Source organism: Microtus pennsylvanicus, chromosome 2 (genome assembly GCF_037038515.1).
Source record: "Microtus pennsylvanicus isolate mMicPen1 chromosome 2, mMicPen1.hap1, whole genome shotgun sequence".
Classification (NCBI taxonomy): Eukaryota; Metazoa; Chordata; class Mammalia; order Rodentia; family Cricetidae; genus Microtus; species Microtus pennsylvanicus.
In genome coordinates, this window is record NC_134580.1 from 28,070,130 (window position 1) to 28,084,157 (window position 14,028).

At 44.4% G+C, this 14,028-nt stretch overlaps 1 protein-coding gene across 4 annotated transcripts in view; it reads right to left on the reverse strand.

Annotated features, from left to right (window-relative positions):
* Fmnl3 (formin like 3) overlaps positions 1-3,846 on the reverse strand; it is a 57,627-nt gene extending 53,781 nt beyond the window's left edge. For all 4 annotated transcript variants that reach the window (XM_075960608.1, XM_075960606.1, XM_075960607.1 and 1 more), the window contains exon 1: positions 3,616-3,846. In XM_075960608.1, coding sequence (XP_075816723.1) covers positions 3,616-3,741 — 126 coding nt within the window. In that variant the 5' untranslated portion in view covers positions 3,742-3,846. The remainder of the gene's footprint in view (positions 1-3,615) is intronic.
* Between the last annotated feature and the right edge of the window lie 10,182 nt (positions 3,847-14,028).

The window sequence follows — 14,028 nt, forward strand, 5'->3', positions numbered from 1 at the left end:
CCCTAAAATGGAGGCCAGATGCCGGGCAGACCAGGCAACACACTGACTGAAGGCAGACTGCTCTGCTGTTCTCTGGGTTCACACAGTCAGCCTGGGGCAAATACCTTGGTCTTGACCACAGGGTAGACCTTGACTAGCCTTCCGAAGAAGCCTCAGGGGAAGATCTGCGGGTTTCATTTCCTCTCCACCTTGGCTTCTCTTTTCACTTCACTGAAGATTAGTTATTTCCACCGAGACCTGTTCCTGTTCTTGCCGAATGTGGCAGTTGTTCTCTTAGAGGCAGAGTGTGTGACAGCCACCTGTACTACCCCCAACTGTGGGACACACAGACCCAACAAGCCCAGCACTAGAGACTTTTCATTCCAGAGACGACGCAGAACATAAGGGGCAGGGAGCAATTCCAAGAACTCCACAGTAACCTTACAGAACAGTTATTTATACTCTTTCATGTGTGAAAAAGATTTATAACGTGAGACTGTAGAAAATATACATTTATTACATAGACATATGGATATAGAATAAATCCCAACAAAGAACAAAAGACAAACGGTAAACAAAAGACGACATTCAGAAAAATCACCGTAAAACAACATTTTTTTTTTTTTTTGGATTTTTGAGACAGGGTTTCTTCGCAGCTTTTGGTTCCTGTCCTGGAACTAGCTCTTGTAGACCAGGCTGGCCTCGAACTCACAGAGATCTGCCTGCCTCTGCCTCCTGAGTGCTGGGATTAAAGGCATGCGCCACCACCGCCCGGCAAGATAACATTTTGTATTAATCAAAGAAACAAAAGTTCCTAAAAATCTAAATCATCCAGAAGTGGTTTACAAAGAAAAGCAGAGCTGGGTGGTGGTGGCGCACACCTTTAATCCAAGCACTCAGGAGGCAGAGGCAGGTGGATCTCTGTGAGTTTGAAGCCAGCCTGGTCTACAGAGTGAGTTCCAGGATAGCCAGAGCTACACAAAGAAACCCTTGAAAAACAAAACAAAAAGATACAAAATGCTTAAAATTGTAAAGACTCAGTTTACAACACAATCTGAGTATTATCTTAATTGTTAAAATATGTTTAAGTATGTCAAAATGTTACTAGAAAACATTACTAGTCCATAGTACAGATGATTTTCTTCTTTCACTATTTCTAAATCTGCTGAATTAAAATATATTACTTTATAATCAAAAGGAAAAGCCATCCCACTTGGAGGACACTAATTTTTTTGGAGGATGAAGATTTGGTTTCGACACAGTATCTCACTATGAAACCGAGACAAGTTCTTCTACTGCCATAGCCTCACAAGGGATTACAGGTATGTACTACCATACCAAATCACATTATGGTTTTTGAAAGATAATCTGGAAATACACACTAAGGACCTTAAAAGCATTTATAGGGGTGGCAAGATGGCTCAGCAGGTAAAAACTCCTGAGTTCTAGGCCCAGAAGTCATGTTGGAGAGAACGGACTCCCAAAAGTTGTCCTCTGACCTCTACACTCAAGCCATAACACCTGTATGCCAGTAGTTACACATGATAGTAATAAATACATTTTTTTAGAAAATAAAAAACGATTTATAACCTATAATTCAGCAAGCTCAATTTAAAGCTTCTATCCTAAGGAAAACTATACATTGAAAGGGTATTCAGCACAGCACTGTTCATGATGGCAAACAGGAGCTGTAGCCGATGCTTCAGTGCTGCTAGGCCAGTGAGAAGCGGGCGTGTGATGTATCAGCACTGGTTAGTGGCTCAGTGTGGGCTACTTTCTTCTTCTGGATGATATAAAACAGACAAACTCCTCCTCTGTTACCTTCTTTCCCAGTCTGCCAGCTTCAACACAACTGACTGGGTTTATGAAAAGGCCATTTGGCGGATGTAGTGTGACATACTAGAATCCTGGTGTAGGATACGGACAACGTTCAAGCCAGAATTAACTGTTTTCTTCCATCCCTGGTCAGGTAGTTGACATTAAGTTACTACCTAATCTCTTGGAGTCCCACTCTCCTCAACAGCACTTGCCCCATGGGGCTGTTGAGTAGATGTAATGAAAGTGGAAGTCTGCGGTGCACTATATACTCAGTAAGTGTTAACTCTGAAGTTTATCTCAATAGTGACTCAGATCTGAGATCACTTGTATTCCACAAAAGGAGTTATCTGAGGAAGGTAGCCAGGCTATGCTATGCACCTAGTCACAGGATACGCCAGCTCTTGTCAGATGAGAGCATCCTAACCCCCTCTGTATTTATGGAAACCCCTGAAAAACACTCTGGCTGGGGAAGTTGTATCAGTGCTGAGTCAAGACCACAGACTCCTGGCTTTCTGGTGGAGACACATGATCTGATCCACACAGGCAGTCAGCAGAGCTTGGAGAGCTTGAGGCCTGAGGTGATTTGCTCAGGACACTGATGCCAGGAATCCTAACCCAAGTCAGTGTCTTAAACCACGGCCTCTCTATGCGGTATACATTATAGGTGTGCAAGCATACTAATTTCCTGACTGGTCTCCTCTATGTGAGCCCTGATATGAAACAAGTACCAAAGCTGGGATCCTTGCCTGCTTCCCTTGGAACAACTCTTTGGAACATCCTGGACTCTCTGAGTCCAAGTTGGTGCCAGTGAGCTGATGTCAGGCTCTCCACACTGCAAAGGCCAGGATCTCTAGACAGCTCCACGGCTGCCAACTGATCTAATCACCCTCTTCCAAGGCAGATGAAATCCAATAAGCCTGCTAAGTCTAAAACTTATCCCTCCTCACCGGCAGAGTCAGACCTCCGGCCATACCAACGATACACCAGAATTCTTACTGAGAGTTCCTCGGGGGAACTGAGAGCTATTCCCCAAGTTTTCAGATTTCTCTGTTAGCAGATGTTCAGGTTTCTCTAAAGTTTCACGTTCAGCTTCAACATATGGTCCAGCTTCATCTCAGTGGTACCTGCTACCTCTCTAGTCACAAGACCACTCACATCCCAAAGTCGACTCTGAAAGGGCATCTTTATAGATCATCCCTTTTGAAACCACAGGACTACAAAGAACCACAGGCAAAGGAATCCAAACCAGTCACCAAGGCTTAATATGAAACGAGGGGGGAAAACGAATCAGGCGGAATGGTTTGTGTATTGTTTCAATTGGGACGAAAAAGCCTAGTCAAATGGCTTATCCACATGTTCAGACCAGGCAAACCCACTCCGACTTAGCAGGATGCCGTTCTGAAATAAGAATGGTATCACTCCTTATTCCACCCCCCTCCCAAGAGCAGCCAGCCCCTTCTCCGTTCCCTCTTCTTCCCCCCACCCCCGAAACATCTGGAATGGCCGCGAGACCCACTCTCACACGGGAGGAAAAGCCCGATTTGGTCTGAGGACCCAACAGCTTCCGAAATCGCCCCACCAGCGAGGTCCCGGGAATGGAATTCCGGCAGGCGACCGGGAAGTCTGAGGGAAGTGGGGAGGAGTCTGGACCGCGGGCAGGTCCGGGGCTGGGGGACCCCTCCTCCCCGACCCCCGACCGGCTGCTCCGAGCTCCCGGGCCGGCGTTGCTGGCGGGGTCAGGGGCTGACCGGGCAGAGGGGGTGGGCGGGACCCGGCGGGGGGTTGGGGGTGGCGGGAAGGCAGCAGCGCGGGGCTCACCAGCACTAGGGCGAATCTCTCTTCCAGCTCGCACGGCTCGGGCATCGGCGTCTTGCCGGGCGGTAGCAGCAGCGGGACGGAGGGCGGCTCGCCGGGGCCGCCCTCGGTGCTCTCCAGGTTGCCCATCGCGGCGGGGCCTCCTCCGGGCCTCAGCCCTCCACCTCCTCGCCAGCCAGGGCCCTCTGCCGCTCCGACCTGGCTCCTCCCTCAGCGCCCGCTCCCCAGGCCCGATTCCTCCGCCCCTCAGGGGGCGCCTCGTAGTCCGGCGGGCGGCGGCGAAGCGCTGGACTCGCTGAAGCGCGCCTTATTCATGCAGGCCACGCCTCCCGCCCCCCGCCCCGCCCGCGGCTAACTGACAGCGGCATCGCCCAATCACAGAGCCTCCCGCCCTCAGCGGCCTCGCGCCTAGCTACGAGCGCGCCCTGGCGGCCCTTGGTGGGCACCCAATCACCGTGCTTGCATAGGACGAGGACTGCAAAGTGAACTGCGAGATACTGTAAACACTAGACCACCATCTGTGACCACATAGCAAGACTCTGTAAGTAATCGTTTTTTTGGATTTTTGGTTTTTGAAACAGGGTTTCTCTGTAGCTTTAGAGCCTGTCCTGGAACTAGCTCTTGTAGACCAGGCTGGCCTCGAACTCACAGAGATCCACCTGCCTCCGCCTTCCGAGTGCCACCACCGCCCGGCCTCTGTGAGAGCAGAGTGTGTAACCCTAGAGAACTTAGGACACCGCTTTCCGAGCCTTGGTCGAAAGGAGGGAAAATATCCTTTTGAAAGTATGGACACAATGCACCAATAGGACGCACAGCGTAGCTGAAGAAGACAGATTATGGAAATGGATTTGTTTGGTCCTTCCACTTCCCACAGTCTCCCAGCGCTGCTGGAACTGAAGCCAGGTTCCTAGTGCTCTCCTTGATGCTGTCTGTAAATGTGGCAATGCCTGCTTTCTGGAGAGATCAGGAGATTCGGGGTCGGTCCTGCAGCAGAGTCTGTATGTCCTTCCCTGAACCTGGACTTGGCATTAGGAAGAAAGGGATTTCATTCAAAAAGGAGACTCATGAGGGAGATGTATTTGAACCAGGCATCCAGGGATGAGGAAGGCCTCTGCAGACTCGCAGGGACAGGAGAGGGGCATTTAAAAAGTAAGACCTTATCAACAAGCACAAATTCATTGGGCTGATGTGAAAATAGAGAGAAAGGAAAACAGCTGTGCTCTGGCTTGTCACCACTGACAAGTGATGGACATCAGTCATTTCTGTCAGCCTTTGTCCCCCTTCTCCTGGTGATAGAACCCCATTTTCCTTGAGGGAACCACTAGTTCCTGTTTTCAGCTGCAGTGAAACCTGCCTTTGGCCCTATTCAAGGAGCAGGACTTGTCCCAGGACTGCCCAATTTTAGAAACTGTTAATTGACCTATGCCCAGCTGACTGTAGGGCAAGTCAAGGCTTTTCAGGAAGAGTCGGGGTCATTGGGGTTCTGAATTATTAGAATGTAAACCTGCAGCTATTCTTGCCTACCTTGCCGTCACTCAGCACCCCCAAACCTGCCTGAGAATGAAGCCAATGCATGGAGAATGGCCAAGGCAGAATTCAAAAGGCATACCGGAAAACTGGATCTAACCTCCCCTGAGTTACCACCCAACTGTTTTAGCCATTCGTTCAGCAAGTATTTATTGGAAAGATTATTTTATATCCCATACTGTTCTGAACATTGAAGATGCATCTGTGAACAGAACAGGCAAACTCATTTATAAGGGATACTCAAGTAACATGGAACAGAAATTTGGCAGCATGCCCAACATTGTGCCTTCATCCCTGTGTGGTTCTTCATCTAATGCTGGACAAATCAACCAAACTCATATTTTTCTCTTTTGTTTCTCCACTACCCTAAACATACACTTACCCAGCTTTATGTAAAATTTTATTTACGCGCACAAGGGTACCTGAGGAAGGTATCAAGACTCCCTGGAGCTGGAGTTACAGGTGGTTGTGAGTCACTTGATGTGGGTCCTGCGAACTGGAGTCAGGTGCTCTAGAAAAGCAGCAAAGGCTCTTAAGGGCTGAACCACCTCTCCAGCCCCCCTCCTGATTTCTTTAACAGATACTTCCAGAGCAGAGACATCGTGATAAAACTGTAGACTCATACTAAACAAAAATCAAGACTCCAAAGGGGGGGAAATAAATCACTATTAATTCATCATAGTCATAGATACTCACGTAACAAGCAACAGAAAAGGAAAAAATAAACTTGACAGGATGCCCCACAGCTTGCTTCATCCCTGTGTGGTCTCTTAGTCACCAGCATTTTGCTTTTGGTTGCTAATACTCTTGGGATATTCCAGCGCTCACTAGAGGACAACTTTTACCGTAAACCCCTGCTCACTCTCATAGCCAATGTCTTCTGGCATTGAAAGATCTATAGAATAATCCTCAAACATTAATGCCTCTTTATCCCACTTTTCCTATTTCACCTACCTCCAATCCTTTAAATGAATGCTTTTCATTAGCCAGAAATGTCCACTTATTCCAAATAATAATAATGACACCAGTGATAAACAGGTGTCTTTCTTCCAGGTGCTCAGTCTGGAAGAAATCTAGCAGACTCCCAAACTAATGTTTACAAAGCAGTGTGATAAATGTTGCAATAGGAATGTATACAAAGTACCATTGAGAAAACTGACAACAAAGCCCAGGAGAAAGAAGGGATGTTGACCAGGAGCCAGAAAGACCTTGTGGGAGTGGAGGAAAGAAACAATGAAAGAATGTGGGAGGCTGAGCATCACTCAAGCTAAATCATAGTGTATAAATGTTGTAGCCTGTTCCACCAATCAGGTAGACTGTTAGTCCAAGAGAAGCCCTTTCCCTAAGGAAAGCCAACAACCACATAAGTAATAACAAAAGTGCTTTATTAATTCCAACATTGTGGTGGCACATGGTGACCTCCCCATAAGAAGGTTGCAAGCTCCTTTTAAGCAGAGTTAAGGGAATTACAGGGAGGAGGAATTAATCTGGGGCTGATTGGTGGAGGAAAGATTAGTCTGGGGCTGATTGGTGGGAGGTCATAATGGTGAGGGGCCTTCCAGCAGCAGGGTAGGGAAAACTACCTTAGTTATCAGGAGACCGAGGGGCACCTGCTGAACTAGCAGAAGGTGCCATGGAGTGCCTGCTGAGCCAACAGAAGGCTGTGAGGCACTTGCTGATTGGTTGCTCCTAAGTTAGGGTTTTCCTGAGGGCTATCTATTTAGCTCTGTCCCATCTTTGTGAACTGAAACTAAGGAAGGCCTTGTCTTTGCCAGGCTATTAGGAGAACCTGTCTTGGCTCTGGTCTGCCTGCCCCCCAGCCCTCTCAGGTACCTGGAGTGGATGGGGAGAGCACAAAGACTAAGGAAATGTCAGATGAAAGAAACTGAGACAGAAAACACAGGATAGATTTGAAAGTCTGTTGGTAAAATACCAACCAGTCCAGAGTTTATTTCAGAACCTGCTTATATTCAAAAGCAGAACAAAGTACAACCTAGACAGTCAGTCAGTATCTAACCACAAGATTATTCCTGTCCTTGAGCAAGCAGTTTCCTTTTCTCTCTGGATTTGCCCTCAGCAGCATTCACTAGCCTGTGTCTTAGTAGATAATGCGCTCTTTCCCATGGGACTAGTCAGAACTTCTCAGAGCCCTCAAGGATGCAGGCAGAGCAGGCAAGCTTGAATTCAAATGACTTTTAAGTCAGAATTGACTCCAGATGGAAATGGAGTCACATGCGAGATCCCACATAGTCCCCCTTTTTTATTTTTTAAGACTCCTTTGAGTCCCTCAGATGACTGCGTCTGTCTTAGGGGTCCCTTACCACATTCCAGACTTATCCATCATGGGAGCATGAATTCCATCATTCATATTCTGCCTTAGGTTGAAAAGAGGCAAAAAAAAAACTTACCCATCTTTAAATGCCAGTGTCTGATATCATAAGTTTAGGGAAGCATGTGGAGTTTTACTCCATGAAGTTCTGAGCCCTCTTTCCTTAGCAAGTTCATAATCAGCTGGAAAACTAGGTGAACAAATTATGCCCAACAGAAAACATGCTCTGATAACTGCAATACTACTAAGAAATTAAGTAAATGCTGACCATGATGGAATAGCCTCTGAAAATAGTTTGTCAGTTACTATAGGCCATAGTCAAAAGTTGGTTGCTCCAACATTGCAAATGAGACCTTGTGTGATTGCCCAGGTAGCCAGTTGTCTCTGTCATTTATTGCACATTTTGTAGGTTGCTTCTTTGTACTTCCTGTTTACTCAAGTAATATTATTTCCCTTCTCAGGTTTTCAATGAGGTTGAAGACTAGATAGTCATAGTTTCTTTCCTCTCATGTCTTAGCCAAGCCATTACTAATACAAGACTTACACTCATTAGGATAAGGTAATTATTAAAACATTTAGCATATGTTCTTTGCTTAATATTGTTTATGCTGGTTATAATCCTAATTTTTATACTTATATCTGTTTTTATTGTATATAGTTTTTATATTGGGTTAGGAATTCTCTTATTTAGACAAAAGGGGGAGGTGCTAGGAAAACTCCTTCAGCCAATGGCCTTTGAGATGCTAGACAACTTTGGGCATGGTCTTGGGTACTATAAAAACAGATGTAGAAGAAACGTATGCACTTTCTATCTTGGCTGCTGGATTCAGTTCCCATTTCATGCTTGTGCAGAGGACTGTTGATCTGTGAGTCTACCCCTAAATAAAGAACCCTTTATACTCAATTCTGAACTAGTGTGGAACTACTTTATCATGATCCTCTATGATGTTGGGCAGTTTACAAAATAAATGAGCCTTTAAATTAAGTGATGTGCATATGCCATGTGATATTCGAGGAAGTCAGAGGGCAGCTCAAGTCTTTTCTTCTAGAATATGAGTTCTGGGAATTGAGTTAAAGTCATCAACCTTGGTAGCAAGCACTTTTATCACTGAGTCATCTCTGTTGCATGCCTTATAATTCGAAATGTTGTCTATCATCTGATGTGATCATTACAACATCATGAGCGGGAGATGTTATCCAAATTTTTGTCAGTGAGTAAACAGACTAAAAGGCCATTTGGTGAGTCATGGGTTAGTAGGGCACCAACCCTACGTTTTAGTTTCAAATTTTTATATCATTCTAATTCTCTTATAAGAAGTGAGGGAATTAGCTGTTCAGTGGTTGCTGTGGGAGCTCTTTTGGCCAATAACCTTTAAGATACCAGCCCACTTGGGCATGGTCTCTTACACGATAAATGCAGCTGTAAAGCATGTGCTCGCTCTCCTGCTTCCGGTTCTTGCTTCTGGCTGCTAGATTCAGTTTCTGTTCCCCGTTCATGCAGAGGACAGTGATCTAGGACAGTGATCTGTGAGTCTCCCCTAAATAAATAACCCTTTATTATACATAATTATGAACTAATGTGGGATTATTTTGTAACTTCCACCATCATTGGGCCACTGAACGTGGGTTCCAGTCCACATGTTTTGGGATCGGTTTGCCAGCCACATGGCGCATTGGGCACTGACTCTCCTGCCCACAGGTCTAGCCTGCACTCAGATGTAGCAGGCTGTTTCTTAGCACTTCCTAGCTCATGACCCACATACTGTCACTTAGAGCATTATGTGCCAGCCCACACACTTCTGCCTGTGATTCCTGCGGCACACACAGTCCACAATTCTCACTGATGGAAAACTTTGGGTTTTCTCCTTATCTTGGGCCCCAACTCTTGGAATCATTTGATCACCTTAATAACTGCTCTTGCTGGGCAGTGGTGGTGCATGCCTTTAATCCCAGCACTCGGGAGGCAGAGGCAGGTGGATTTCTGGGAGTTCGAGGCCAGCCTGGTCTACAAGAGCTAGTTCCAGGACAGGCACCTGTCTCAAAAAAAACAAACAAAAAAAATAATAATAATAACTGCTCTTAATTTGTTAAATAAAGCATATTGTTCAGTACCTAAGTAAGCAACACATGCTGTTCGCTGCTGCTAGCATCTCTCAGCCACGTGGCTGCAACTGTGACACTTCCTGGCCAATAACGATTATTGTACCTACTCCAATTCATTGTAATTGCCTTACGACAGGTAAGATATGAAAAACTACAGAAATCACTGATAACAATTATTTTGCTTATACTATGGAAGGGAAGGTATTCTGCAAAACCTATCTGATTTCCTTCTACATCCCTTTATTTGATTCCAGAAATTAGTTTTGTTTTCAATATCATACCACTAAAAAATGGTCCAATAATAGGGTCAAGAATGAGGAACTTTTAGAAATAATACAGTCTTTACAGACTAATAATGGGCTGCTAGTTGAGAAGATCAATACTATGGAGAGGGATAGCATGGATTTGACAAAATTATCTAAAAGAACTCGTGCTATTGAATTTAACAATCGAAATCTGTTGAAAAGTTATGATAGATTAATGGATAAGATATCTCTCCAGGAAGATAATAGGCACACAATCAAAATTATGTCCAAACATGAGACGTTATCTTTACTGGACAAGTTTCATACCTTGGAATCCTCAGTGAGGGCATTAGAACAGATCACTGGACAGGAGAGTCAGACTTTACAAAAGGCAGTAGTAAAAATGTTTGAAAAGACTGAGGAATTTATTGAAGTTGATGAGCAGGGACAGAAGATACAAGGACAGGATTTAGCCTCAGTACATGCCAGACCCTGGATGACTTATTCAAGAGTTTTAACTGCATATCTGGTAATTTCCTTGGAAAGACCATCTGGCACAAAGTACCCTAAGGTAGTCAAAGAATATGCATGGGAACCAATACGTATGAGCGATCTAAAAGAAATAAAGCAAGCAATAGTTTCTCATGGGCTACATTCACCTTTTGTCAGGGAAACGGTGAAAACATGGGCTTTAAGCACTAAGACTACCATACACGATTGGCTTCAGTTAATCTCAGAGTTTGTAGAAGATGGACCTCAGCTGCTTTGGAAATGTTATTGGGAGAGAAGAGGCAAAAATTTTAGAGCAACAGGGGAAAGCTAAAGGATTTGACACTTCCCAAGATCAAATTCTTGGCAAAAGTCATTACTCTGATCCTCAGGAACAGGCTCACTATGATGAACGCAACTTGTCCCTATGTAGTACAGCATGGGACAGGATTCAGGGACCAGGAAATAGGACTGAATCATATATTAGGGTTAAACAGGGCCAGACAGAAGCATTTGCTGACTTCTTACAAAGATTAACTAAGGCTGTACATGTAGTAGTGACAGACCCTGAATCTAGATATGTACTTATTGAATCTTTGGCTTTTAAAAATGCCAATTTAGAATGTAAGAAGATCCTTGGGCTTTTAAAGGTCAGATCAGCCCCATAGATGAATGGATCTTGCATACAATGAATGTTGAAACATTTGAATATAGTACTGAAGCTTGGGTAGGAGAAGCGATTTCCAATGGTATGAAGAGACACCAAAATGTCAAAATTTTAATTGTGGTAGAATAGGACATCTAAGAAGGGGCTGTAGACAAGGAATTCCTAGGAATAATGCCACTTCTAGGTATGGCAAGAATCGGAGGACTCAGCTTTTTGGTATATGTAAGAGGTGTGGCAAAGGCTACATTGGACCAAAGAATGTAGGTCAACAAGAGGCAGACAAAGCAACCTGATACCACCAGGAAACTCCTTGGGAGGCCTCTCGCAGGTCCCAATGTCAAACAAGGTCCAGTCATTCCCAGTCACTGTGGCGAATATGTCTCACCAGGAAAATTAAACAATCCAGTGCCTACTGTAAAAAAAAAAATACTGTTCTGAATGATGGAATAAACATGGAGGATGAATCAAAAACTCCAATAGGAACTGGGAAACATATATTTTGTCAGACTTCTATAAATGATCAAAGACCAAAGCTAAGAGTACGTATAAATGACATTGTAATTGAGGGATAACTAGAGATGAATGCAAACATGAGTATCCTTACTCCAGAATCTTGGCATCTAGATTGGCAGATATCTTCAAGAGGGAGATATTTAATTCCTAGGAATTGTAACCCTATCTCAAGTGGAACAATGCACAAGGTGCATTGAATGCATAGGGCCAGAAGGACAGAGAAGAAGGCTGAAGCTATATGTAGCTAATATTGCAGTGAATTTATGGGGTTGTGACCTATTGCAGCAATGGAATACCTAGGTTAACATTCCTGCAGTCCCAAAAACTCATGTTTCTGGGAAGGATATTGTAAGATATTATAACAAAGGTCACCAGCTATTCAGGCTGTACAAAAAAACAAAGCAACTAGCAAACCTTCAGAGATACTAATGGCCTTGACTTTAAATTGGTTAACTGAGAAACTCATGTGGGTTAAACAATGACCTTTAACAGAAGACAAACTGCAGGCTTTAGAACAGCTGGTACAGGAGCAACTAGATGCTCATCATATTGAAGAATCAACCAGCCCTTGGAATTCTGTATTTGTTGTTAAAAAGAAACCTAGGTTATTTAAATGCCATGTTCTATAGATCTTTGAAGTGGTTGAAGGTTAACTATTTATGCAGAATACAATCTCTATGTATCTAAAGAACCTGATTAGTCTGACTAAAAGTATAACAAACATGAATGACTATTGACCTATAATTCTTTTTTTTTTTTTTTTGGTTTTTCAAGACAGGGTTTCTCTGTGGCTTTGGAGCCTGTCCTGGAACTAGCTCTGTAGACCAGGCTGGTCTCGAACTCACAGAGATCTGCCTGCCTCTGCCTCCCGAGTGCTGGGATTAAAGGCGTGCGCCACCATCACCCGGCTGACCTATAATTCTTAATACCTATATAGCTTAAGGATTAAGACTTTATATCAGGGAGCTGGAGAGATGGCTTGGAGGTTAAGAGCACTGGCTGCTCTTCCAGAGGTCCCGAGTTCAATTCCCAGCAACCACATGGTGGCTCACAACCATCTATAATGAGATCTGGTGCCCTCTTCTGGCCTGTAGGCACACATGCAGGCAGAACACTGTATATAAATAAACCTTAAAAAAAGACTTCATATCAGAATATTAAACAATCTTTAAACAACTGTGTAGTAAAGGAGGACAATGACCCCAAAATGTAAACAATGTATAAATATCTTGATCAGAGGTAGAAATATATAATGCAATATAATAAATATATGCTAAAATTGTATCAATATACAAAATGTTTTAAACAGAGGTAGAAACATGCATGCATACAATCTGACACAGACATTTTAGTTTCTTCTTGGCCAAATGTGGTGGTATGTGCCCATAATCCCAACAGAAGCAAGAAGATTGCCACAGCTGAACAGTGGTAGCACCGTTTTTAATCCCAGCACTCAGGAGCAGAGGCAGGTGGATCTCTGTGAGTTTGAGGACAGCCTGGTCTACAGAGCGAGTTCCAGGACAGGCACCAAAACCACACAGAGAAACCCTATCTAAAAAAAAGTAAAAGAGGAAGAAGATTGCCTGTAGGGATAAGTCCCGCCCCTTGAGGGGCGTGTTCGCCTCGGGCTAATGTCTGCCTATAAATTTGGCTAGTGTGCTCCCAGCCACCGGTCCAGCGCAGACCAGGAAAGCAGAGAGACGCCATGCCCCAGAGAGGAGAGCTGTGGAGTCTGAGCTCACTTCCTCTTCCTCCCAGTGTTCTGTTCTGTTTACTCCACCCACCTATGTTCTAACCAATAAAATGGGCCAAGGCAGTTCCTTTATTAGCCAATGACCTTCCTCCATCAATTGCCTCAGATTTGAGGTCAGCCAGGTCTACATAATTGGACCAACAAAGGTTGAAAGAAAAAAAAATCTTTTTGTTTTCAGTTGTTTTTTTTTGGTGTGTGTGTGTGTGTGTGTGTGTGTGTGTGTGTGTGTGTGTGTTGGATTTTTTTTTTTGAGACAGGGTTTCCCTGTGTAGCTCTGGCTGTCCTGGAACTCACTCTGTAGACCAGGCTGGCCTCAAACTCAGAGATCTACTGCCTCTACCTACACATGCATAAAGCCAAGTTTGAAGATCAGCTCTTTCATGAGTTCTCTACCAAAAATGGTTAAGGACATCCTTGGGAGCATGTAGTATCCTAATGTGCCTCTTTCATCATACCATGACATCATCAGGTTGTGTAAGCTCCTCAGAGGAGGAAGGTGTCTAGATGGAGTGTCACTGTCTGCTACATGCTTATAAACAAGTGAGTAACATGATGGGCGGCCTTTGTTCTTTGTCATTCTTCCCACATACAATGTGACTCCCAGCTTGTATCATTCATTCCAGGATTGGTGCAGGAAACAGAACCCTTGCAAGTGTTTTAAGGATGGGAGCACACATAGTCAGTACTTTTAAAATCCTCTAGAAAGCCCAGAGTAGCAGATCTCCTGGAGGAAGGTGGGCTGGACCTCCAGGAATGACTTCTAGACTGTGGTGGAAGTGCTGTACTAGAG